This window comes from Exophiala oligosperma (assembly GCF_000835515.1).
Source record: "Exophiala oligosperma strain CBS 72588 unplaced genomic scaffold supercont1.4, whole genome shotgun sequence".
NCBI classification, from domain to species: Eukaryota; Fungi; Ascomycota; class Eurotiomycetes; order Chaetothyriales; family Herpotrichiellaceae; genus Exophiala; species Exophiala oligosperma.
The window spans coordinates 1,923,336-1,949,470 of NW_015622821.1; the positions used below are offsets into that span (position 1 = coordinate 1,923,336).

The 26,135-nt window shown below is 51.4% G+C and overlaps 9 protein-coding genes across 9 annotated transcripts; 4 read left to right on the forward strand and 5 right to left on the reverse strand.

The window, feature by feature from the left end:
- Window positions 1-30: 30 nt before the first annotated feature.
- PV06_04796 (uncharacterized protein) lies at window positions 31-2,273 on the reverse strand (the record flags this gene model as incomplete). The annotated part of the gene is made up of 6 exons (XM_016405734.1): window positions 31-564; window positions 649-877; window positions 952-1,106; window positions 1,177-1,606; window positions 1,696-2,059; window positions 2,112-2,273. The coding sequence occupies 6 exons, from the start codon at window positions 2,271-2,273 to the stop codon at window positions 117-119; spliced, it is 1,788 nt and encodes a 595-aa protein (XP_016263940.1). The 3' UTR covers window positions 31-116.
- A 749-nt stretch (window positions 2,274-3,022) lies between these two features.
- On the reverse strand, window positions 3,023-4,729 carry PV06_04797 (uncharacterized protein). Its single transcript, XM_016405735.1, has 8 exons — window positions 4,414-4,729; window positions 4,283-4,331; window positions 4,155-4,220; window positions 3,938-4,098; window positions 3,708-3,880; window positions 3,549-3,655; window positions 3,357-3,484; window positions 3,023-3,270 (listed from the first exon to the last, which is right to left on the reverse strand). Exons 1-8 carry the CDS (start codon window positions 4,505-4,507, stop codon window positions 3,128-3,130), a joined length of 921 nt encoding a protein of 306 aa, XP_016263941.1. The 5' UTR covers window positions 4,508-4,729; the 3' UTR covers window positions 3,023-3,127.
- Window positions 4,730-5,344: 615 nt separating this feature from the next.
- Window positions 5,345-7,505, forward strand: PV06_04798 (uncharacterized protein; the record flags this gene model as incomplete). The annotated part of the gene is made up of 5 exons (XM_016405736.1): window positions 5,345-5,761; window positions 5,851-6,092; window positions 6,153-6,519; window positions 6,594-6,852; window positions 6,943-7,505. The coding sequence occupies 5 exons, from the start codon at window positions 5,345-5,347 to the stop codon at window positions 7,503-7,505; spliced, it is 1,848 nt and encodes a 615-aa protein (XP_016263942.1).
- Window positions 7,506-7,773: 268 nt separating this feature from the next.
- Window positions 7,774-9,263, reverse strand: PV06_04799 (uncharacterized protein). The gene is made up of 2 exons (XM_016405737.1): window positions 8,770-9,263; window positions 7,774-8,722 (listed from the first exon to the last, which is right to left on the reverse strand). The coding sequence occupies exons 1-2, from the start codon at window positions 9,067-9,069 to the stop codon at window positions 8,183-8,185; spliced, it is 840 nt and encodes a 279-aa protein (XP_016263943.1). The 5' UTR covers window positions 9,070-9,263; the 3' UTR covers window positions 7,774-8,182.
- Window positions 9,264-10,136: 873 nt separating this feature from the next.
- On the reverse strand, window positions 10,137-11,439 carry PV06_04800 (uncharacterized protein). The gene is made up of 2 exons (XM_016405738.1): window positions 11,265-11,439; window positions 10,137-11,206 (listed from the first exon to the last, which is right to left on the reverse strand). The coding sequence occupies exons 1-2, from the start codon at window positions 11,361-11,363 to the stop codon at window positions 10,595-10,597; spliced, it is 711 nt and encodes a 236-aa protein (XP_016263944.1). The 5' UTR covers window positions 11,364-11,439; the 3' UTR covers window positions 10,137-10,594.
- A 169-nt stretch (window positions 11,440-11,608) lies between these two features.
- PV06_04801 (uncharacterized protein) lies at window positions 11,609-13,625 on the forward strand. The gene is made up of 3 exons (XM_016405739.1): window positions 11,609-11,723; window positions 11,774-12,088; window positions 12,137-13,625. The coding sequence occupies exons 1-3, from the start codon at window positions 11,661-11,663 to the stop codon at window positions 12,680-12,682; spliced, it is 924 nt and encodes a 307-aa protein (XP_016263945.1). The 5' UTR covers window positions 11,609-11,660; the 3' UTR covers window positions 12,683-13,625.
- Window positions 13,626-13,975: 350 nt separating this feature from the next.
- On the forward strand, window positions 13,976-15,506 carry PV06_04802 (uncharacterized protein). The gene is made up of 2 exons (XM_016405740.1): window positions 13,976-14,696; window positions 14,788-15,506. Exons 1-2 carry the CDS (start codon window positions 14,253-14,255, stop codon window positions 15,202-15,204), a joined length of 861 nt encoding a protein of 286 aa, XP_016263946.1. The 5' UTR covers window positions 13,976-14,252; the 3' UTR covers window positions 15,205-15,506.
- A 4,017-nt stretch (window positions 15,507-19,523) lies between these two features.
- Window positions 19,524-20,980, reverse strand: PV06_04803 (uncharacterized protein). The gene has a single exon (XM_016405741.1). It carries the CDS (start codon window positions 20,882-20,884, stop codon window positions 19,787-19,789), a length of 1,098 nt encoding a protein of 365 aa, XP_016263947.1. The 5' UTR covers window positions 20,885-20,980; the 3' UTR covers window positions 19,524-19,786.
- A 1,346-nt stretch (window positions 20,981-22,326) lies between these two features.
- Window positions 22,327-25,021, forward strand: PV06_04804 (uncharacterized protein). Its single transcript, XM_016405742.1, has 2 exons — window positions 22,327-24,413; window positions 24,474-25,021. The coding sequence occupies exons 1-2, from the start codon at window positions 22,451-22,453 to the stop codon at window positions 24,662-24,664; spliced, it is 2,154 nt and encodes a 717-aa protein (XP_016263948.1). The 5' UTR covers window positions 22,327-22,450; the 3' UTR covers window positions 24,665-25,021.
- Window positions 25,022-26,135: the final 1,114 nt, after the last annotated feature.

A 26,135-nucleotide genomic window follows, 5' to 3' on the forward strand; every position in this document is an offset into this window, starting at 1 on the left:
AAAAAGGACGTATACAGCAGAGTATGCCATGTAAGAAGCACCTTTCGTACATACAGCATCTACAAAAGAGTTTTCGCAATACCGTCACCTCCGTCCTTGAAAGAAGGAAAGACCAATCAGATCTTCTGCACCTCCGGATCCAATTTCGAGTCGACCTTGACAGTCTCATTCTCCAACAGCACCGCCTTGTCCAGGTTCTTTTTGGCCGGATCGATGTTGGAAACGAGTAGTGCACTGACGAGGGCCAGCACGGCGAATCCAAGTGCCGTGTAGAAAACGACCTGGAAGGCCTGGACGTAGGCCAATTTCACGGCGTGCTGGCTCGCAGCGATGACCTGCTTGGTGATGCCGGGTACCTTGGCGTAGGCTGCGGCAGTGTTGGCTGCGGCGGCCGCCATCAGGGCTTTTAGGTTCGCTTGGTCAAAGTTGAGGCCTGCTATCGCTTTGGTGAGCTGCGAAGGCAGCTTCGCCTTGAACTGATTGTCGACGATGGACGAGTAGATGGCTGTAGCGACAGCACCGCCCAGCAAACGGAAGGTGGAGAGAGCTCCCACGGCGACACCACTACATTCATACGTTCACTTTGTTAGTGCCTTGGCCTTCAGGTCAAACTTGAGAGGGAAGTCAATCAGGCAGGCAAGAACTTACATATCTGCTTGGTCTTCTAGATTGAGTGATACCATACTGAAGAGCATGTAGAGAGGCTGGTTGATGAAACAGGACATCAAAAACACCAACGCAATGGCTTTGGCCTTGTCATCGATCCCGACCGTAGAGAGAGCACCGACAAAGGCCGTCTGGCAGCAGATGAAGCCGAAGATTTGCCATTTCTCATGTCCGAAGCGGGCACAGAAGACCCAGACAGAGATCAGAGAGACTGTAACTCAAAAACCACCACATGTCAGTTTCTGGGTGGTGAGAGAAAAACAAAAAGGGCGGACGATATCTCACCCCAAGTTGCAAGCGTGGTTATGTTGGCGTAGATGCCACGAATGATGGGCTTGTCCGCAGGGACAAAGAGCAGAGCGGATTCTCGGGGCCAGATGACCTGCATACTGTAATAAAGCATGCCGCAGCAGAAACCGACCAAGACGAGAACGTTGTATCTGGACATATATCTCGTCAGCTGTGGTTGTCTTTCATCTGCAGATGGATTGAAGATGTTGTCAGACTCACCCTCTCCATTGCCGGAACAGTCGAGGAGGAAACAATGGATATTTCAAGTTGGCATTGAAATCCCACACGAACAGGAGGACAAGACTAAAAAAGCCGACAACGATGGGTGCGATGACTTGAGCACTTTTCCAAGGGAAGCGGCGGCCACCAAAGTTCAAACCGACCAGGAACAAGGTGCACCCGGCGACAAGGAGAAAGAGGCCGACGTAGTCCATCTCCTTCACGAGTGACAGGCGGGAGACGCGGTCGGTCTTGTGTTTGGTCTCAAAGGATGGTGGGCGGTAGAAGCAAAAGAGAAAAATGCCGGCAACCCCGTGGAAGGCACACATGTACCAGTATGCGCCTCGCCAGGTGATGGAAGTATGGGCGATGAAGACGTATGTGATGAGGGGGGCAAAAATGCACATGATGGCGCTCGTTCCATAGAGTCCTATAGATATAAAAACGCAGGGCCGTCAGTGAAAAAAGCGCGATATGCCTCGTTTTGGCTTCCTGAGTTCCATTGGGAAGAAGACTCACCAAGTGCAGTCAAGCGGTACTTGTTAGGGATGAATTCCATGATGCAGGCAAAACCCATTTCCTGAAACCCCGATCCAACACCGAACATGACACCGCTGGCGATCATTTGACCGATACTTTGGCCCGTGGCGCCCACAATGGTACCAAGGAACGAGATAAAGGCCCCGGCGAGCATGAAGTATCGTCGACCAAAGATGTCACTCAGACGACCGCCAACTGAGACGAGGATGGCCGCACCGAGGCCCCAAGTGACATTGATCCAAATGTAGTCTGGGTCAGGACCGAGTTCCGCGTTTATGTAGGGTGCCGCCACGGCGGGGATGAGCAAGGTGTACTCATAGGCACTCAGTTGACCGCAGATAGCCTGTCCGGGGTAGAGTCAGTCAATAGTCAAACGACAAGAACGGGAGACGAACAAGGAAAGCTAAGACGGTCTTCAAATTGATGCCGTCCCAAATCTCATGCTCGACGTGAACAGGTGCTTCGATCTGCCCGTCGGCATGGGGACGGGCAGAAGTATCCTCGATCTGGACATCTGTGGAAGTCTTGTGAAATGCCGTGGGGTGATGCTCCTCCATGATTGTGAAGGTTCTTCGCTCTTTCGTTGGCTATATGTCGTGGTGGTGGTGGTGGTGGTGGTGGTGGTGGTGGTGTGACCAAGTTGCTAGTCCTCCGTGAATCTAAAGAAAAGAGTTATGAAAAACCACGCTGGCATTGCCCGTATCTCGACAAAGATATTTTGGGCCAATGCGGAGTGAAATCCGGGGTACTTATATCTCTGATCATCATTTGCCGAAGGGGAGATAAAGGGGACACTGTGGAAGTTCTGTCGAGGTCTAGAATGGCTTGAAAATTGCTGTGGTTGTTGCTGTACACACTTCCTTCCACCTTGACTTCGGACGGCTCGCTAGGTACCCAGTGAATGGCTATGAATATCCAATAGGCATTTGAGAGACAGTCGGCAGTGGTTTATTCCGCGTGTGTCATTGGGTGAAACTGCCGGGTCAAAGGTGGCTGAGAAGTTGGACATAATTGTGGGAGAGTCCGGAATGCGGGTGTTTTGCCCAGATGCCCAGTATGGGACCGCACGACGCTCAAGGAACTACCAAGCTGACTTGCCGTCGCATGACACTTCTACAGAACAGCGTGCGGGAAATATACACATCTTGGTGAATTCATAGGGTCAGGGGGGTAGTGTAGACACGCGCTTTAGCGAATCCAAGATGGTGTATCGAGACGAATCTACATTCCAGTCAAGGACGAACAGTGAAGCCATATCATAAAAAATGGAAAAGCAAGTCGATATTCCGATACTCGTGGCATGAACGGGAACGATGTCTTCTCGGGACAATTTGTCTTTATTTAACAGCAGAAAGGAAGAAGCATGTACTCGGGTGCCCCTTTTTGCTGCACTACAGGTCCACAAGGTTGTTCACGGCCATGCGTCTCCCCTGGCTCTGAAAACAGTTCGTTGGATCTTTTGAAGCCAGTGGTTCTCATCCGTACGGTCGTCTTCCTCCGCATCTATGAAACCATGCTTACTCACCGACTCGGAGCAAATGACAAACGAGTGCCCTGTAAGGGAATGAACCAGGTCAGCTTTTGATGTCATCCACTTGTGTGTCCATGCCGACAGGGAGAGTTCTAGGATCTCTTCTTACCGTTAATGCTCTTGTCACATGAGACTCTCATTACACACTTGACAGCACTGTCGATGGTGGCGAACTCGACTCCATTCTTGGCCAGTCTGTCCAGGGTCTCCTGTGTTTGGATGGCAGTACGGATCCAGCTGAGGCAGTCACGTTAGTGACTCCATTCCCAAGTGGCAATGGATATCGGGGTGATCTACTTACGCCGGCGCAACATAGGCAACTCGGATGCCCTGATGGGGGGCGTTCCGTCGAGCAGTCCGCATCAGCCCACGAAGGCCCCATTTCGAAGTCGAGTACTCCCAGCTCCCCTTGCAAAACACGGTCAGCATATTGCAGATGAAAAGGTGCTTAGGAACGTACTAGATTATCACAGATACCAGCGATACTGCCGATGAAGATAAAACAGCGGTCTCGATCCGGAGTCTGCTCGCCACGTCGGAAATAGTGAATGGCAAGTTTGAACGTGTACATATTGCCGACCAGATTGATGTCGATGATGTGCATGCTAGGTTTTGTCGGTTTGGAAAAGGGATCTTCGGACATTGATATCAGAATGATGGACTGCCCTGATATCAAGACTGTTGTCGTACCTTCTAGGGCCATCATGGGATCGCCCGCCCCTCTGCCAACACCTGCATTGGAAATGACTATATCAACCGTCTTCGAAGGCGACTTCGTTACGGCTGCCTCAAACAGCCGAACTTGGTCATCCCACGAACTGATATCACACTTGACAAAGCAAGTTCTCTCCCTAGGAATACAGGTCAGAAACTCGACTGGCATAAGCGTCCATGGGGCACTACTGACGGACTCAATTCAGTCTCAATGGCTTTCCCTCTTTCTTCATTGACATCGCAAAATGTCACAAATGCTCTGGAGTGTGGCACAATCAGCAACTAGCTTTTGGTGGTCACTGGAGGACGAGTAGGAAGTACCCATTTTTGACGAATTCCCGAACATATGCCTCTCCCATGCCATTCGCACCTGACAGCAAGACTCATCTTAGCAACGACTCTTTACAATCTTGAAAGTCCTCATCTTGACAGCAGCAATGACATTGACCTACCTCCAGTTACAATCACACTCTTGCCTTTACATTGCGTCTTGTCTGGCACCACGCCGCAATCCACGGGGCCAGTGTACTCGTATACCGCTGACATCCTGAGAGTGCTGGAGACCTACTTCTTGACGTTCGATTTCGATGTTGACCAGTCCTGCTCTTGCTGAATAGATTTCTTTTATCCGCTGGGACAAGCCTGAAAGTCTTTGCTGCATTATCTTCTCGTTAAATGTCTCCACCTTCAGAAAGCCCTCGGCTGAAAGTTATAAACGCCAACACAAGGCTAAACCATGATCCCAAGAGCATAGCCGTGAATGGCCCGTGTTTCTCTGTCGTTGATGGTGGTTTGGGGAATGTCTGGAGTCGTGGCGAGAGATTTGTAGCAGCCACTCGGCACTGGCAATTGTGGCCAATCACGACCAAGTGGGCAAGATGTCAAGCCGAAACTGTCGTTTGTTCGTCTTCCCGCCCTCAAACATCGTGCCCTTAAGCCAGTGCTGCACCGAGCACAGATAAACCCACCACCACGTATCTCGGCAGCGCCACTGACCATCCATGACTACCGACAGAACGTCCCATGGGAAAGAGCTACATAGAAGCCACCGATTGGTGGCAGAGGCGGGAGTAGTCGACCCAGTTGGGAGAGACCCAAACATCCACAATCACCACTATGCCTTGGGGTTATCGATGGCTCGACAAGAAGCCGACTGGTGCCTTATGGAATCTTATACCGAGGCCCAGACCGCCATCACCTGAGCCAATATTGGTATCGATCGATTGAGACAACTTCGCAACCATAAGAGACGCAGGTAGGCTAAGGACTCAAGTAGTCAACAAAGTCCGAAAACCTTTGAACAGATTATCTCCGATTCCAAGGCAGTGCAAGGGTTTAACAAGTCTCTCATTGGTATCACCAGAGGACTCATTGACAGATATCATGGCGTTGACCGAAGAGCAACTTGTACCTCGAGTGGCCGGAGGGTCAGACGCAGAGGTACCGGCCATCAAGAAGGTCTTGGACCAGACTTCGACAACAGAGCCGCTGAAATCGACACTTCAGCATAACAACTCCGAGTCACTACAAGTTAATGGCTACTATGGTAGTCTTGCGCAGAATGACCCTTACTACATCCCCAGAGGCGATCAGCTGGCTTTCACCCCTCGGAAGATCCGAGTCATCACTGTTGGTGCAGGGTTTTCCGGTCTCCTGATGGCACACAAGTTCCAGCATCGCTTTCCAGACATGGATGCCATTGTGGACCACACCATATTCGAAAAACGTTCCGAGGTTGGCGGCACTTGGATCGCAAACACCTACCCTGGGGTCCAATGTGACGTTCCTTCGCATATTTATGTGAGTGTTCTTGAACGGCAAGGTTTTTTGCTGAGAAGTGGAACTGGACTAAGGAATAACAAACAAACTGACGTCCAACGTGATTGCAGGCGTTTCCCTTCGATCCCAACCCAGAATGGACTCGGTTCTATTCGAGCGGAGCCGAGATCGAGGAATACATTATCAAAACGACCAAGAAGTGGAATCTGGACCGGGATATTCAGTTCAACACCAGGGTCGTAGGAGCGTGGTGGAACGAAGAGCGTGGTCAGTGGAAGGTGACGATTCAGAAAGACGGCCAAAGCAGTAACGAATGGGCGGATGTTTTGATCAACGGACAAGGTGTTCTTGAGTGAGTCTCGGCGTCCGACTGGGAAGACCTCAGCGAACTAACATCTTACCACCATTCTAGCACCTACCAATGGCCCAACATCAAGGGTCTCGAAGACTTCAAGGGCCATCGCGTCCACTCGGCCAACTGGGACCACAAGTTTGACTACTCTCACAAGCGTATCGCCGTCATCGGGAACGGCTCTTCCGGGGTCCAGATCGTACCTCAGATGGCCAAACTGCCAGGGACCACGGTGACAAATTTCGTCAGGGGACCTTCGTGGATCTACTACCGCGTCCCGCCCTCTCAACACCTGGGTCGATCCAGCAAATCCGGCAACAATCCCATCTACACGGAAGAGGAGAAGAAGAGGTTCCGAGAGGATCCCGATGCCATGAGAGAGCACCGTAGAGCCATGATTGCCAGAACCAACAAAGCGTTCCGCATGGTAAGTGGGTGAACGACCTCAGAACGTAGTATAACCATCTACGTCGGCTAACGCATGGTGTGTTGGGGATCTAGTTTATCAAAGACTCCGACGCCAACAAGGAAGCCATGGCACTGGCTGAACAGCAGATGAGAGAACGTCTGAACCATGACCCTCGCCTGTGCGACATCCTCATCCCCAAATGGTCACTAGGTTGTCGAAGAATCACTCCTGGGGAAGGTTATCTCGAAGCATTTTCCTTGCCCAACTGTGACATTACCAACAGCAGCATCACACATGTTAGTGAGAATGCAATTCACACTGCCGACGGCGAGGTCCATGAGATTGACGTCTGTAAGTTTGCTCACACTAGCCTCTACTTACCTTTTTTCCCCTATTTTGCCCAGAAAAAGGAAAAGGGACGTACTGATTTCTGATTGTCAGTGGTCTGCGCGACCGGATTCGACGTCTCGTTTCGCCCCAACTACCCTACCGTCGGACGCAACGGGGTCGATTTGGTCGAATCCTGGACGCAGAAACCGGAGTCTTATTTTTCCGTGGCGGCCAAGGACATGCCCAACTACTTTACGGTGTTGGGACCCAATGCGCTCGCCGGCCACGGTTCCTTGCTGGAAGGGATGAACTGGAACGGCGACTACTTTGTCAGGTGGATCCGGAAGATGGCCGAGGAGGACATCAAAAGTTTCGTCCCCAACACGGCCGTCGTCGACCAGCACGTGCGGTACTCGGACGAGATCCACAAGTCTCTGGTGTGGACCGCCCCCTGCAAGAGTTGGTACAAGCAGGGGACCACCGACGGGAGGGTGGCGGCCCTCTTCGCGGGCAGTGGGATGTTGTACAAGCGCATCATCGGCGGCGGCGAGTTGCGCGTCGAAGACTTTGACCTCACCTACCGGTCCAACAACCGGTTCAAGTTCATGGGCAACGGCTTCACCGAGTTCGAGTTGGACCCCGAAAGTGACTTGGCTTGGTATATTGAAAAGTGACGACGACGACACCGTCAAGTCAGGAAAAGTGGCAAACAAAGTTGCTACACTGTGACAACAGTGCGTGTGTACACAGAATACAAGAGTAGTCGTTTTGGAAATCAAGGCAGTAACAGAGGTACCCCCAAGGTGGAAATGAGTAGTTGCTTGGGATGACATGAAACAATCAAGGAATGAAGAGAGATTAAATGATATCGATAAATCATTGCTTGTGTAGTCAGCTTTCAAGAAGAGGATCTGAGGTCTGCCCAGTACCAAGTTAAGGTCCATTCAATCATATTTGGTCATTGATTTACTGTATACCATCTATACATCCTTTTTTCCATATGGTGCTGCTGCATAGAATACTGCGCGCATTTGAGGGATATCAAAAAATAGAAGAGGTCAGAATACAAAAAAGGATGTCACATCTCCCAAAAAAAAACTTCTTGCACACAGGAACACGCACACCACATCCCAAAGACTCAATTGCTCATCCCTCAGGGAGCAACGAGACAAACTACGGTGTGACCTGATCGCCCACAGAAAACACAATCCCTCCCCAACTCCGGAATTCGATTGGCGACTCGACCTCGAAAAAAGTCTACCGAGGGAATCTTGCCTTTCTTCCTAGTCGTCCCCCTGTTGGGCAACCGGATAAGGTTCTCGACTCAATATTCCGAAGAGTCTAAACTCGATTACCACGCAGCCACCAGAGCACCGAGGACAAGCATGCCAGCTGATGCTTCTCTGGCCCGCACGGCGGCACCAGTGAATACTGCCGGAGCGGCAGGCACACTGCTTGACGGAGGTGTCGCGGCGGACTCAGCGGCCGGTGCGGGCGGGGGAGGAGCAGGAGCAGTGTTTGCGGGAGGTGGCGAGCCGCCGAAGGTGACTGTGTTAGCGGCAGGCGGAGGGGGAGCCGAGGCGGGAGGGGCAGGAGGAGTGTCAGCCAAAGGCAATTTCGCGGCATTCGCAATGTATGCGTCAATTGTGTTGGGCGTGCTGCTGTTTTGATTGATCACCATGGCCATACCCTTTTGACAGTGGTTGGTCTGGCCGCAGAAGATCCAGATAGGCTTGGTGTCGTTGACCAACACGTTGAAAACCGGTGTGGTGGACTCGTTGCCCTTGACTGGAACAAACCCTGACTTCAGTCCAGGACGCATTGGGGTCGTCAGGTTGGCGGAGATGGGCTTGCAAGGCTCCGCAAAGCTCGACTCTGTGACTGTGTGGTTCTGGAATTCGTCAATTTCGAGCCAACTATTGTCCTCTGCTGACATACCTTGGGATGGTACTGAAATTGCACTATCGAGCCAACCGGAGCTTCAATGTTGTTTGGGAAATATTTCAGCGAGCCGTTTGAATCTGACACCGAAACGACCTGCACGATGAGCTGGCCGTTGCCTCCAGCTGGGGGAGGAGTGATTGGTTGACAGCCTGCTGGACAAGAGGGAGCAGCGCCCCAAGATCCACCGCCGCCGCCACTACCACCACCCCAAGAGCTTTGACCCTGGCCACCACCATAAGTTGCGACGGCCCCAGTCGCCAGCAACGTTGAAAAGAGGAGACTCTTGAGAGACATTGTCGATTATTGTTGATAAGTGCGGTTGTTGATTGACTTTGCGAGTGCGAGTGCGAGTGCGTGTAGAGATGCGACAACGAGCGACCGGCGCAACCACGAATTGAAAACGAGCTGCAATGCGTCAAGCTGCAGAAAGAGTGAAAGGGGCCGGTACTAGGACACGGGGACCACAAAGGAAGAAGGATTGAATGAAGTAGAGAGGAGAACGATCTGAGAGTCAGTCGGCAACACACGAGACATATGTAGGCCGGAAAAAGCGGGCTATGCCAATGTTCGTTTCCAGCATCTAAGATTATGGATCTGGACTTCTAGGGATGTGGTACTCACCAAGTCTCGTAGCCTTGCTGATTGACCCCTGGGCAGGTCAAAGACATTGTCAGAGATGCGTCTCAGGTAGGGGTTCCTGGTGAAGAGGCGACAGGCCGAGGATCTAGCACGACCAAGGGTTACACAGTGCAAAAGCCACGGTTGAGCGGCGGGCTGGGGCGTCAAGCGCCATGAGTAGTAGACGGTGATGGGCGTCGCAGAGTGAGAGGCGACAGCAGGATTCGAAGCGCTGGCACGTTTGGGGTGGTGTTTGGAGGAGAAGAATCTGAAGCACCTCCTGTTTCCAATTGCCCACGCCTACCCAAATAGGAAGCTTGGCCTTGGCCATCAGGCTGCGAGGCGAGGCTAGCCAGACACTTTGTCTCTCTACAGCCTCGCTTGCTGGCCCCCAGACAGCGCTAGATGCGATCTGGCTCATCTTGCAACCTCGGGTTCTCTCGATCCTTGTTGTCGCTTCGAAAGCTTGTCTGTTGCTGGACCACTGGACAAAAGACCCAGCTTCGTCACTTGCCTGGATTCGCATTTCGGGTGTGCGATCTCCCGGGTTTCACACTTCCAAAATCTCTATTGGGCTAGCACTCAGCCACCGTGAGAGTCGACGAAAAGGGAGAATGCGGACTCGGAAACCCCTCTACCGAAAGTGGTGGGTGATCAAATGGAGGTCGGAGGCGTCTTGACAGGGACTACGAAGGACGCTGGACGTGGACACGAGAACCCGAAGGAGAAATGACCTTTGAGGGTGAATAACCGACATGAATTTGTAAACCTGTTGGCTAGCTATTTGCTAGACTGTTACAATCTGCTACCAGACTTTGTATTGTACACGCGTAATCTCATCTTTCGTGTCTTGTCCGGGGAGAGTCGTGAGCATGCAATCTCGATTACATAACAAGTCCGAGACCAATTTCTTAAGCTCTCATATCATCTTCAACGTCGTGAGGCGAACAAAAAACTGCATATTTCGCTGACCCCGGTGCTACTATCGACACCGTCCTGAACACCTTTAACGACACCTGGTTAATCAATCGACAACATTAACAGCTTCATGTTGGGGTCATGGATCCATTCGCACAGGACTCGATTGAGTCTGCTTTCTCCTGGCCAGTGTCGAGCTTGATCTGCTGTTGGTCTAAGATGACTCAGTATCTTCGTCATCAGAGCGATCTCCCTCTTGATCCTATGCGGCACCATCGACTTTCTAAGTCATAGTGTAGCCGGAGGGCGTACCAGCCATGAAGTCCCATTGCCCAGGAGGAAGGTTGGTTGTCTGTCTACCCGGCGTAAAAGCTTCAGTTGCTGGGGAAGTATCTGCCATGTCGGTCAGAGCAGGGTCAACATCTGCCTCATCTGTTGCCTTCCTCTTCTTGGGACGGCCGCGAGGACGAGAATGGTTAGGCGGGTCGAGCACATATTCCTCCTTGAGTTGCATAGAAACGGATGGGTCATAGCCACGGTCACGAGCAAGTTTTCTCAGGCCTGCTAATACTTTAGGGTCCATGCCCGTGATTTCCTGGATTCTTTCCGAAGATATACTGGCCTCGGCCAGAGCCAAAGCCTGGACGCGCACCGCTGTAGAGTGTTCATGCATCTTCAAGACCTTAGGTGTCTTTGATTCCGCCGCCTTTTGATTCCAGTCGGCAGTCCGGAAGAAAGCCGCTGGATCCGCTGCTTGACGCGTGATACTTGTTTCGATTCCTTGGTCTTTCATCGCATCAAGATAGCCCCGACAGCCAAGGAGGTGGACGCGCTGACGCGAGGTGTGCTGAGCCATTTCTCTGCCACAGTACTTGCATCGTACCTGGGCCAGCTTCTGTGGTGGCAGTCAGTGAGATGCGACACATGGAGGGATAAGGTGGAATGACATGTACCTGGCTCCCAGTGGGATCTTGAGGAATAATGTCCCATGCTGAATGGGTCTCGGTGTCTCCGGGTTTGTTCTTGTAACCCCCAGAGCCTGGCCCTCCCATCGTGAAGATCAAGACCGCACCTATGGAAAGCCTCGTGGAAGTGAATTGTAATGCGAAGGTCTTTTGACGAAGGAATAGGGAGATGACAAAAGATGGCGGCGGCGAAAGCGGTGAGAAGGTGTCATTACTCTTGATTGTTTTCTAAAGACGACTAGCGTGTCACTAGTACATTCTGGGGAACCATAACATGCTTGGCGCTCATTGACGCGTGCTGAGTGTTGTTCTGTGCACTTGCGGTAGTGATGGTTTCCTTGATGCGATCTGCTGTCTTGTGCTGCGATTGATGGCATTGCAGTCATGGCAGACTCATCGCAAGCAGCGACTTCGCTGCTGACGGAGCACCTACAGTATACGCCTCTGGTATGTTTGCCATCCAACCACGGGAAGTTCGCAACGCTGACAACTGCTAGTCACTAATCGACGACATCATCAATTCTGTAAATAACTTTGTCTATCAAGGCGTCGGGAGCTTGGAGACTGGATTGCTTTCGACTCCGCCTGAAAAATTGGGTTTCAAGGCGACAACAGCAACAGGCGCGGACGGCGCAGAGGAAAACGAGTTTCCAGAAGCAAAGCAAGAGATTGAAGAGGGCCTCCACAAGCTCGAGACACTGCTGAATTCAACCGTGGACAAGAATTTTGACAAATTTGAGATCTACGTACTGAGAAACATTCTATCGGTGCCTGCGGACCTCGTCAATTGGGTGCGCCTCAGCCACTACCAGGTGAGGACGATTGACCCGCGGTAATTTGTGTTTAAACTGACAACACAGAACATCACCTACCCTCCGCCTGAAGATGCTCCTACTGTCGAAGAAATACAACTCCTTCGGCGCAAACTGGCAGCCTCCCGGGCATTGTCCCACAACCTTCATGAGGAACACAATCACAATCAAGCACTGCTGAAACAACTTCGTGCGCTTGTTGGTGGTGTACAGGAAGAGGCAAACTCCGTGTCTTTCCTGACGCAGAGTCCAGCTGCTCAAGCATTGAACGTGGCCGGAAATCCTGATCAACAGTTGTTGACCACAAACACCAAATTCGCAGTCTCACAGTTACCAGCCCTCCGAGGACTGCTCGCTGAACTCAGACCGAAACTGAAGGCGCTGAAAGCTTTGCATGGAAATGCTGGACTGACCAGCGCAAAAGAGGAGATCAAAGAAGAGAGGCGTGGCTACATCGAACAACGCACGCGATTACATCTGGAGCGGAATGGCGTCAGCCCAGCCGGGGATTCTAGCCTGCTGTTCGCAAAACGAGTCGATGAGGAGGAGGTCCAGGCCCTCGAGAAGGTCGCCTCGATATTTGACCAGAATTGAAAGATGTGAAGACGGTGGCACGATACTAGCACCGAAGACAATGCTTACACGACATCTATGAAGCGAACAGATGTACCCCGCAACTGCCACGAGTTTCAACATTCGCTCTAGGAACGGATACAAGGCTGTTAGACGTGAAACTGACATTTCGCAGTTTCCTAAAACCGCTACGGGAGATACCTCTTTCGGAATTCACGAACAAGTTGATTCACCAACAACGCAATATGTCGTGCATAATGACCAGGTCATGGCCTTTTCAAGGGCGGGGACAGCATGCCCGTCGATGCCTATCTAATACACTTCAAGCCCAAGTGTGGTGAAGGTCGAATTACCTAGGGACTGATGCGGGACGATAGGATCCTCTATCGGCTACTGGCGTGACCGATTCGAGGATAGCTAGCGGGGATAGCTGCAGCAGCAGGGCAGCTTCTTGAAGGCACAAAGAGGTCCCCTCCGACTAAAGTTCCATTCCCATATGCCGGACCAGAGGAGAATGAGTTTAGTGTCTCTGCGTCGAGTCGCATGAGAGTATCATTGCGTCGAAGAATGTTACGGAAGCCTTGGGCGGGTTAGGGATCTGGCTTCCGATAAAGAGGCAGATGGGCCAATCACAGGTGGGAGCGATCGATTAGGATGGAGGATCTCCAATAGGCCCAACGGCAAAGCGAGATGAAATCTCTTCGGGCGACGATGGTGGTTGCTGGGCAGGCAGAATGGGTGCATCTAGGCTGATGCTAGCCTTGAACGAGGAGGTCGACTCGGCGAACCGAGGCGCTGATCGCCCACCAAGTGCGACACTTTGCTGGATTTTGCTGTGACTAAAGAATTGTGACTTGTTTGTTGTTCTTTTCTTGCTGCAGCCGATGCGTTGTGCACTAGATACAAATATGGAATACCGTGCAAACTACTGCTATAGTACCGTATACCAAAAATAGGGATCTACGGGAGTAATAAATAGTGAGTTCCAGGCTGCTCTGCTCATCCAATCAAGTGCCGTGTTGCTGCCAAGATGCGACCTCTTTAGCCGCTGGCATCTTCATCTCCTCTTTTGTCCATTCGCATTCTGTAAAATGATGACAGACCTCTCTTATCCCTTCTTTAAGCGCCATCAAATCCTACAAAACCCTTGCGTACCTATCATGATTCGTCATGACCTCGACTTGAAACAATCTATTCTTCAATGACCTCGAGCCCTGGAAAGAACCTGAGCGCTTCTGTGTCAATCGTTAGGCGCTCCTCAAGGTGCGATTGCGAACATGGTAAGCCCGCAATATCTACGAGATGATATTATGTCTTGTGGTCACTGTATCCATGGCCTTTCTTGACTTTTGATTTCTTCCCTTGACACATATATACATCTGGTTTCATTTTCCTCTCTGTGTCCATTGGCACGGGATCGTTGCTCCCTCTTTTTTCACATCGTTCACCTGCCCTGGCCTGGTTTGCCCTCTTTGCTCAAGCACTCGAAACATATTGTTCCCCTGGATAAAACACAGGTACCGTGCACCGATACACTCACTCTTTCGTGGACCTTGTTTTTGTTTTTGGAGCCTTTCACATTTCTCACATAATGGCGGCACTGTCCAACTCACGCTCTGCCTCTTCCGACCTTCGTCCCGGATCGGGCTCGAGCACGAGGAAACACCTCGAGCCTCCCACGCCGTACGAGACGACGGCGTTCATGGCCAATGCCTCGCCGCTCTTGACCTCGTCCCTGCACTCGCGCAACTCGGCGAGCTCCGTTCAAGAGTCGGCGTACCTTGCCAAAGCTCAAGTGCTCCAATGGTCCCGCTTGGGACTGGCGGTGGTCGTGGCCGCCAGTGCCACCGCGGCACTCGGCTGTGCAGGACACGTCTTAGATCGGTATGATGAGACAGGCTTGCACAAAGAGTACCACCTGCCTCAACTGTGGCCGGTCAATGTCGATGTCAGACCTACATTGGCGATCCTCATCCCGGCGGCGATAGTGATCGCGGTGAACGTGGGATACGTGGTCTTTTCGCTCATTCCAACTGTACGTACTGTATTCCGAGCCTTTGAGCAGCCTCGGTGTCGGGGCTGGTCGACTAGATGGATGGATATACTGACGTGTGTTTTTCTTGCAGCCTTATTCGCGTACCTTGATGTACAACTTTGTCTTCCTGGCGTCGTCCCTCGTCGGGTTGGTTCTATGCATCTTCGCAATACCCTTCAACACTTCCCTGACGGATCCTTCGGACCACCACGCTCGCGACTCTCTTCAGTCGTGGACGTGCAAGTTCTCGGACGGTGCGGCAAAGTTCAATTCGGACGCCAAGTCCCTCCAGATCCCCGTGTACTTGGCCAGCGGCATGCCGATCCCGGCAGGCTTCAAGAGGTTGTGCAAGGAGAGCCAGGTCGGAGTGGGCCTCTTGGTCGCAGTCATGGTTTTGGAAGCCGTGAGCTGTGTCGTCGGTGGTGTTGGTATCGTGCTCGAGAGGAGGATGGCCAAGGCGAGAAGCGCGAGGTATGCGGCGCACGAGAAGACTGAGGCCTTGTCTTGAAGCTTGCTCAACCGACTCGAGGATGGCTCTAGGGGAGGCTGATTTGGTTTTTTGGGGGGTCGGGATGACATACCAGCATTCGACGGCCGGGATCGCTTGAATGGTCGTCGTGGGCTCGTCGTGCAAAGACGCAACGTTGAATTTGTCTTTTAATGTTTCATTGTAAGATATCAATCGAACGGTGTTGATGGGCGGAGTGGATGAATTTACGGATTTAGTATTCCAAAGGCACTGCAAACGATTCATGTGCTTGCGTGTCCTCAAGGGAGATGCAGATAGAGAATGTTATTTTTATTGTCAACGGCTTGCGGACCTTCAACTTCGCATACTATACACCATTCGATACCCGTACATGTCTCACGGTCAAGGCAAAAAAAATGCAAGAAAGGTTTCTCTTCACAAGAAGCCAAACTTACTTCCAATACAAGCCTGTACGACGGTTGACTCCTTCATCGGTGTGTGTTCGAAGAGTCTACTCGCCGCTTGGATGCCCACCATCAATATCGGCATCAGCATCCATATCATACTTGTCAACGACAATAGCCCGCCCTCCGAGCGAGACAGAAAGGAGGTTGTTGTAGGGCTTTTGAAGTGGGCGCTGGCGACATGTACAATATTGTGTCGGCTACTTGTTGAAATTGTGACTGACGTACATATTAACTTGTAATATGGTGGCTTGCCCCCTTGTCACTTGACGGGGACGATCTTTGAGCAAGAAGCAATGATAAAAAGGTGAGCCGACGGACGGTGGGTTCGCTCTGATTGACAGGTTGACGTGTACAATGATATTCATCATTATTATTGCACATACGGAGTAGATGACGGACATTTTGGGAAAAGATGAGAGAGAAGAAAGTGATGCGGTTGGTGGTGGTGGTGGTCCCTGTCAATCATGAAATTACATGGCCATCGATGGATATCAAAAGTGACAACTGTGCGGTGATATGTTAGTTTGGCCAGCCGCGCGGTCGGGATCCCTGACATCTCTCACTTTTACTTTTTTTTTACCCTCATCATCTCCGATGATTTGGACGGGCGTTCAGTGACGTATCGTGTTGTCATTTCAGGAGAGGATATCGTTCTGGCTGTGTCCGGAGTCGACCTTGTAGTCCGTCGTCTATTCGGATGTGTCATGACCGGTCTCCGAAGCTGAAGGCTTTCCAGCCCGTGCGCTGTTCAAGCTCGTGCTTGGTGTTTCTGTCACTCTGATGACGTTGGACCTCAATCGAGGAGATGAGTTTGATATCATACCGTGGACCCCATACTCACAGGTCGTCAACGACATGTCCCACCGTCCTCATTTTCCGTCCCGAGGACAGTGGTGTAGGTAATGAAGCTATCACGGTTGAAGATATTCCTAAACAGCCTGGGGAGGTCGCAGGATCGAGTAGAATCGGGGAGTTGGGATCTCGAGCAACCTCGTCCTAGGCAATGTTTAGGAGGCTCAGCCCAGACAACCTACCTTCAGGTGATAGTGAGTGTGACTGTGTGCGTGTTTGATGACACCAAGAGACGTGGGACCGATCAATTCTCAACCCTGCCAACCATCCACAACCACTCACCATCCTTTACAGACATCCTCAGGATTCAGTTGTCATTGGGTTATGTGTCGGGAGAGATTGATCTGGAAATGAAGGCGAGTACAATTTTGGCAACCTCAATTGGTTCGAGTACAAGGTGAAAGAAAAGATGACAAGACCATACCCTTCGACCTACCACTTTGACAGCATGACTTTTCAATGGGCGATAAATGATCCTACCTTGCCAAGTATACTCGATGTGGCTTTTTGAGGCTCACAGGATTTGAGAAAACTCAATAAAGGCGTCCTCGGTGTGATAATGTCTCAAGACAACAACACCATCACAATCCTACCAGCTCCTCGAGACAGCCCACTCGAAAAATCAGGCTAACTTTGGGATGTATTTTAGTGGCCGCCTCCTTTTTTGTCTCCTCTCATGGCGTGGTGTGCCTAATCGATTGGTGTAAACCGTTATCCCCATATACCCTCAGTTTGGTAAGGTATCAATTTTCAGTCCCGTGATAACTCGGGACGAGAGAAGTAACAAATGTGGGATGGTGGGTGGTGTGTATGTCTCTTTTTTTACGTGAGCAAAGAGTTATTTTTGCACTTTCGAGGACCCGCGATAAGAGGCAAAATAGGAACACTTTGCTTTGGGGGCTCAGCCTCGTCCGGCGTATACTTATCGCGAGAAGACGGGCGTGTGGGCTCATGAGCTCGTGGGATCGTGTGCGGGCTGACACAATGGCACCTTACCTAAGTCAAAGCCGAATGGTACGTCCCATCGAATTATGCTGGAGTACTCCGTATACTACCGAACAATGATTGTGTGATTTCTTCTTACTCTGTACTCCGTAACAATGGGACTTTTGCTGCTGTCCTCCACATTTTTTTTATCCTTTTCCCCCTTGACTGTGCAGGTCGCATGCATGGCAGTACGGAGTAGATACGAGGTGTGGTGGGTGTTGAACTTGAAACTTGAAAGCCGTCTTGGCCAACAGGGATTTCTGAAGGGGAGGTGGGAAAAATGCGTTTGAGAGCCACATGTAGCTTTGTAACGGAGTCGCGACGGCTTGTTTGAGAAGCCCGGGAACTTGATGCAAGGGCAAGAAAAAAGGCGGCTTGAAGGGCCTCTAAACCATCTAGGAACAAGTACGGAGTACGGGACGAGTCCCACTACAATAGTAACATGTGCGACCATCCCTGCATGAATGACCCCCCCCCTCCCAGGGCAAGATCTCGCTTGAGGTTTCATCCAATAAAAATAGCCATGAGGCCTACCATGCATGGCATTTTTGTCGCCCCCTCCATCACTCTTTCTTACACATGCCGAACCCGGAGACAAGGGGGGGTTGAGTACGGAATCCGGAATAAGGATATGCAGTGTACAGGTAACATGCCCAACCTTCTTGGCCTTGTCGAGAGAGAATGAGTACTCCGTACAAGGTAACTGATACATTTCACATACCCGCATGTATGAGTAATAATTGGGATACGCAGTTCTTGCTAGTCCCACGGCGACCCTCTGCAAGCCACTGACTACATGTCATGGGCGGTGATTCCACCTCCATACTCCTTGCTTAAGCGATGAACAAGCGAGAGAGAGAGAGAGAGAGAGAGAGAGAGAGAGAGAGAGAGAGAGAGAGAGAGAGAGAGAGAGACAAACGTTTTTCCTTGTGTGGCTGTGCTGGCATCACTGATGATACTCGTACTCCGTACCAATAATGTATTCCCAGCCTTCCCCAGCATCCCACCCCAACAAGCATATTCTTGTACTCCGTACTACTACCTGTATATTGCCTATTCCTACACACGTACTCCGTAGTGCCAATGTGAAACGTGGTACAAGGCCAAAAATCCTGTAATACATCATCTTGCAGAAGATACATTTTGTTGTACATGAGGTGGTTGACAATCGATGTAAGGGACACACAGACCAACAATATTGTCTGACGGTGGCGCGAGGCTGGGGAACGGACTAGTTTCTTTGGGAACTTGTCGATCGAAGGTCCGAGCGCTACGATCATTTTTTGATAGTTGTCAACCTCTTGAAAATAATGTTGACCTTTGACGGTTGTTAAACTATGAGTTATTTGTACAGTGGGATCGTTCAGACTACTGTACGGAGTAAAAAGGGTGAGTAGTAAGAAGAGAGAGTTCCACGATTAGGAAGACAGGAAGGAAAGTGGGCCAACGTCGTTACCTTACGGGACGAGTATGCAGGTGGGTGTGGGTTTGCAAACAAAAAAGAACTTCGCAGTACGAAGCTGTAAGGAGTTACGAAGTACGGGTACTGTACATACAGTAGAGTATTGCTCGAAATGTCCATGGGTAGCCTGAACTCACCGCACAATGAAACTCAGGATGCCCTCTTCTACTTTCTACTGGTTACTGGTTCATGCTCGAACGGACTTTGGTGGTTTAGTGATCATCGAGTTTTCCCTCGGGAGGCGGAAATGTCAAAGTGTCTACCGGGAGCACAACAGTGTCGCTTCGACGATGGGGACGGATCTGCCACTTTGTTTCAACTAGTACCCCCACCAAATGTTGGACAAACTACCCTGCTTTGGAGGCCGTACAGTAGTCTGTAGATGGTACTCCGTACCTCGGCGCAAACATCCTGGCGATTCAGGCTTTCCGCATCAAATTAGCATTTGATCAATGTATGGTATTGTCACTTGCGGTCTACTCGGTATCATATCCATTACCGAGTCCTATGTGGAGCTGATACGGAGTAATAAAAGATGCAATTCTCCGGCGAACGTCTTTCGGCGAACAAGCTTATCGTATTGTAATGTAAGGAGCACTCCGTACGAGTAGGATTCGACATCAGCGACATCTCTCCGTCAGCGGAGTGAGGCAGACTCGTCGTTCGGCTGACCAATGGAAAATCTTGTGAGAAGCTATTTATGATGACGAAAATCACGCCAAAGGATCATGCCAACAGAAATCTGGCGCCTGGAAGTGAGATTTTTGAGTCTAGTCGCTAAAAGCAAGGAGTAAGCAGGTGCCGCGTGACAACCGCTCGTCTATACATGATGCAAGAATCGAAAAACAGGGCTTCAGTTGAGTCTGGTGACATGCAGACTCGATTGGGCAAAATCGATCTCAGCAGCGTACATGGCACGCACTCGAGGAACATTAGGCCGGCGATTCCTTTTGAACCATTCGAGGTTGATGTCGCCGTGGAAAACCACCTTGTGTTGACCAGGGCTGACATCCATGCTGCCCGGGGCGTGCAAGGTGAAACCGGAGATGGTGTCACCGGTGCGCAACAGCGTACGGTTGCGCCATGTCTGTTGCTCCTGCTTCAAGGCTTTCCAGTCGCACCCAAGAACGCCATTGTGCGTATCGACGCCAACAGTACAACTCACAAAGTCGATATGATATTCCAATTCGGCGTAACATTGCGCGTTGTAGAGGAGGTAGTAGGTCGAATCCTGGAACACCATGCAAGGTCGTTCGACGTTGGGCCCGTCCTCTCGGAAGGCGCCTATATTAGAAAATAAAAATACCGGCGGGCCGATAGGCGTGACGAGATCATTTGAATCCATCAATTGCAGGTTCAAAGGAGTTGGCGCGACAGGCTTGTTCGTGTTTGAGCAGGCTCCTCCATGGCCAATGGTATTCCCGTCAGTCTTGTAAACGAGATAGTTCTGGCCATCGACGGGGTCCCGGAAGAGGTTCGGGTCAATATTGCCCCCTGCAGGAAGGTCGCACACAAGCGTGACTTCCAAAGGAGTGTACGGACCGGTCACATTGGGGGATGTAGCAGCTCCCAGACAGTGCTTCTTCGGATGAGCCCGTCCGACAGCGGCAAAGTACATGACCCAGATGCCATCAGGTCGTTGATTCACGTCGGGCGCCCAGACGTGGGCGTGAGGATTTGGTCTCGCCCATGCCGGTAACGTGGGAAGGGCATCGTAGCCTTCATGGAGCTGCCAGTGCACGAAATCGGTCGATGAGGCGAGCTGGACGTTGACTTTCTCATTTTGAGTGCTAAAGGCATACCAATGACCGTCTTCAGTTTGCGCCAAGCCAGGATCTGGGAAATTTGTCGAGATTGCCGCCCCGTGACTGTCGAGTGCAATCGCTGATTGGAACAGCGCGGCAGTGGTCAGGCACAAGGCCAGCGAGGCTATACGAGGCATCCCCGACATGCCACTTGCAACCCAAAGCCGCCCACCGGTGAACAAGAAATGGCGTGAGAGAAATCAGGCGCTGGCGGTCGGCATTGTTATGGGTACTATAACAGGCCGGAAGGGCGGAAAATTAGGCTCATCACAGCGTAGTATGGTGTGGCATGCGCCTCAATCGGCTTCAGTGGTGCTGACGCCAAGTTTAGCTTGTACTGTACTGTACTGGGAGGTATCTGTGAGCGGGACGGAGACATCACTCTCACCCACAGACTGCCACGTGAAAAGCACCCCGAGCTTCAGCGCAGTAAGGCGAGGGCTGATGCTTGTCAGTGTCTGTACGGAAGACGCGGTTTCGGCTTGTCTTCACAAACAGAACCCGCACGTGATGTTAGTGGCCGGAGGAGTCATTAAGGGAGTGGGTCCAATAGGGGGGGCATCGTTGTCTCACTAAAATCCAGGACCCAAGCGAAAATGTTCCTCTACTTTTTCTCCCCCATCAAGTTTTTCTCGCGCATCTATTCTTAGTTGGGCAAACAGACCAGGCATGGAACCTTCGAAGCGAAACACTCGAATTATGGCTCCTCAATAGACCGGGGAAGTTGTTTCTGATGATTGCCGATTGGTGTCAATATTGGCGAGCTGATCTCAAATGATGTATGGTCATGGACAGCCTGGTGATCCGACCGCTCCAGCCTTCCTGCCACTGTTTGTTTACTTTGATGAAATGATTTCCCTCGTCGCACGAGGCAGGGCTATGACGGCAGGCGGTTGGCGGGAGGGAGGGTGTGCGCTGAGTGTGGCTGGATCACTAACAGCTGGAGTGCAAATGAGTTTGGGATTCGTTGCTTGACGGCACTAAGGCTTCTTGGTGAGTGTCAAGCTTCCTTGTTAACGAAACAGGGCACGAACCAGATCTCAGGGAATGGCCTAGGAGAAGCTGGGGGGTCCATGGATCAGCCACTGTAACGGCCAGGGCGTCGCTGGTGATTGATTGCGCCACCCCATCGATGCTCCTCGCACCTGCATTAGCGCGACCCAGCCATGGCTCTTTTCCTGTTTACAAAATTTCCTAATCAAAAGATCCTGCACGATCTGCTTATCCCAATCTCTGCGCCGCACAGGTCATCCATAACCTGACATCTGTCGAACCTGTCTATATTCGAGCGGGCTGTGTGTTCTTACTCGTTGAATCGACTCATCCGACACAAATGGCTCTGGATCGCTGACGTCTGACGCTAGCAGCTGATTCCCACGTCGCCACCAGGAGGCCACTCGTCCCATGGCCTTGAAGGGCTGGGTAATGGTTCGTATGGGGGTGTGATGTACTAGACTTCCCAGTGGAGCCAGAGGATCACACTACTTGAAACCTGGTAAAGCGTCTATTGCTAAAGGAGGCTCCTGCGGCCCCAAGCATTGAACCGTGTTGCTTCTAGGATGGCTGGTCCTCCAATCTGGAAGCCACTTTCCTACAGACAACCGATGCATTCATAAGGCTCTGGGACCGCTCTCGTCTGGTTCTCTCGCTTCCTCTTCTGTTCCCCCATTCATCAATCCAGTCCTTCGTTTGACTTATACAAGTACATAATAATGGCAGGCTCAAAACTGTCTGCAGCTCTTGCTGCCCTCACATTCGTTTCTTCTGTTTCTTCTGTCGCCGCCTGGTCATCCAACTCGACGAGCTCTGTCTGCGCGACCTCCTCCCAATGTGTTCCCTTCACCATTGACGTGACATGGGGTACCACCAGCTCAGACATCGGTGCGCCCAGAGAAGCCATCTTGACCAACGGCACCGTGCCAGGTCCTCCCCTGAAGCTCAAGGTCGGCGACTGTGTTGACTTCACCGTTATCAACAACCTCAACAACGTGACCGGCGTTCACTTCCACGGTATCAGACAGAATGGCACACCATGGGCCGACGGTGTTCCCGGTGTTTCCCAGTATGTCATCAAGCCAGGTACCAGCTACATGTACCAATGGACTGCGGAAGAGGCTGGTATCTACTTCTACCACGCACATTATAAGGGACAAATGGGTGACGGTCTGTATGGTGCTATCCAGATCGCTCCTGCGGACGATGCAGAGCTCCCTTACAGCCAGATCAGCAGCTCCTCGGATGATGTTGAGAAGATGACCCAGGCTGCTCTCGACACTGAGGTTCTGTTTGTCTCCGACTGGAGCCAGTTCACCTTTGAAGAACTGTTCAACATCGAGAAGAGCGCGAACATCGACGATGCTTGCACTGATTCCATCATTATCAACGGCAAGGGTTCGACCTACTGCCCAAGTGCTGATGTCCTTGCTGCCAACGCTGCCCCTCAAGTTCCTCAAATCTTGAACGGCACCTCTTTGACCGCAAAGGGCTGCATCCCACCAAACAACAAGCTGATCCAAGGTCCTCAGTTCACCCAGAACCTTGCAGCTCTTCCAGATGGAGCATACTACACTTGCACACCCCACACCGGTTCCAACTACACCGTCCAGGTTGACGCTGCGGATGGATGGAAATCCATTTCCCTGATCAACCCCTCTGCTTTCGCTCTCCTGAAGGTCACCATCGACAGCCACAAGTTGTACGTCTACGAGAACGACGGTAGCTTCATCATCCCTCAAATGGTTGACGAGATCGTTGTTGCCGGTGGCGACCGTGTCAGCTTCTTGATCAAGCTTGACCAGACCCCTGGTAACTATCAGATCCGTGTTGCCAACGATGGTATCAACCAGGTCATCTCTGGATTCGGTGTCCTGTCCTACAAGGGTGCGCAAGGTTTCCTCGGTACTGCTGCTATGAACTACGGAGGTGGCAACCTCACCACCATTGTTCCTTTCAACCCAGCTGCCGCTGCTCCTTTCCCAGCCTCCTCAGTTGCTGCTTCCGCCGACGTCAGCTACGTTCTCGACATCATGAAGAACCCTGCTCAGCCTCTGGATGCTTGGTCCTGGACCCTCAGCGGTGTTGAAGCCTACAACCAGAGCCGTGACGACGGCACCCCACCTCTGTTGTACCAGAACCCTGCCAGCATTCCCAAGTCTGATCTCATCATTGAGACCTACATGAACCAATGGGTCGATCTGATCATCAAGGTCGCTGGCCCAGTCGCTGAGCCTCACCCCATCCACAAGCACGCCAACAAGTTCTACGTCATCGGATCTGGTGTTGGTGACTTCAACTTCACCTCGGTCGCTGATGCGCAAGCTGCTGGATACCCATTCAACCTTGTCAACCCACCATACGTTGACGGCTACACCAGCACCCCCGCTGAGGGCAATGGCACCTGGATGGTCTTCCGATACCAAGTCAACACTCCCGGTGCTTGGCTTCTCCACTGCCACGTCCAGACTCACTTGTCTGGTGGTATGGCCGTCGCCATCCTTGACGGCATCGACAACTTCCCAGTTCCACCATCCGACGTTGGTGAGGTCTGCCCTGGCAATGGCCACAGCAACTTCCCCGGTGGAAACGGCAACGGTTCTGGTAACGGAAACGGCTCTGGATCCAACAACGGCAGTGGTTCCAACGGCGGTTCCGACTCTGGCAACGGCTCAGGATCAGGCTCCAACAACGGCAGTGGTTCCAACGGCGGTTCCAACTCTGGCAACGGCTCAGGATCAGGCTCCAACAACGGCGGCTCATCGACCGGCTACGGCTCTCAAGTCTCTGGCTCGCCAAACGGCACCACCAGCGGTGGTCAGGGATCTACCAGCACCGGCTCCGGCCCTGCCATCTACACTGGTGCTGCCTCATCTTTGGCACCGTCAGCGCTCTTTGGCGTTGTTGCCGTGGCCCTTGCCTTCTCGTTGTAAAAAAAGAAAAGAGTTGGGTGCAGCTTCTTCCTACTTTAATGAACCTTCTGGCTGGGGAACACATTTTTGTGTGTATTCAATTTTTTCATTTGTCGCGAAACTTTTCACTCTTGTCTGTACGTTCATGAAGCTTTTTTTGTGGATGGAAAATTTATTGGCCAGTTTTATACCGCCATGTACCCGGTTTGCAGCATATAACGGATTATATACCACTTGGGGAGCATTTGACCCTGACATATTCAGTCGTGTGGACTGAACAGGGAACAGCAGCACGCAGCATCTTTCATGGGTAGAAACCAAACCCGTCTATACTAGTCAATAAAACGATAAAAATCGGAAACTTCAATTCTTGTTCGCTTCTCATTTTTGCAGTATATTTGTCTACTACTCCATAACGCGAGCTTCTTTACTTGCTTGCCATGTGAATATTATTACCATGGTAAGTAGTAAGCTTTTTGAAAAGAAGCACCTCACCGTCGACACACAAGCTATACACAAGCTTCCCTTGTATCCTTGGTACCTAGAAAATCGTCATAGGCGTCGATTGGCACGCCGAGAAAGAGTGAGTGTAGTGTTTGTCCCAAGGCACCGGGGGCGCGGCCTGTCTGCCTGTCGCTGTTTGTTCCCGCACGGTCGCGGGGCCCCGAGTGTCTTGTTGTTGTGGTTGTTGTTCGTAGTGTCACAACACGCTCTGCCAATTTCCCTAAGCCTCACTTGGCTTTTCTTGGGAGAAGGAGGGGCGGGCCCATCGTGTTGTTGAAATTGCATGCACGTACTCCGTACAAAAGTCTGTGATCCAAACTGTCTCGCTGGAAATTAATTAGCGCCAAGCGCCGGGGTGGAAAACTTGTGACGCCGGTTCGTCTCGCGTCTTTTGAGATTAGAGATTACGGAGTACGGAGTACTTTCCACCTCTTTGACTCCGTCCTGTCCATCCAGATCAGTTGGCGGAGTGTTAGGTAATTGAAATTTCCCATGTTCAAGCCCCCTATCCGTACTGGACTCGAGTACGGAGTATGTACCTACCCATATTTACCCCGTACTTAACAATATGTGACTGCACTGTCTAGTACTCCTTACGGGCGCCTAACCATGCGATCGTCCAAAATCACGAGATTGCGTTGGGCAACCTACATCCCTGACTTGAAGGTCTCAAAACCCGAGTACGAGTACGGAGTTGAAAAGGACGGACGATTCGAGGCTTGGGCTATATGCCCATACAAGTACGGAGTACCTACCTAGCTATGATGAGACAAGCATGTCTAATAAGCCTTGTGACCTTCATATAAGCTTGGAGACTTGTTCCTCTCTGGGAAAGATCTTGGTACATGAGTATTTTATCTCGTACGGAAGAACGGAGTACTGACTGGTGCTCAATCTCAAAAAGTTGGATATCTGGTACGGCATGGAGTGGTACAAATTCCTTGGCGACGAGCAGCGACACGAGTGACCAGTACTAAAATTTTGAGGC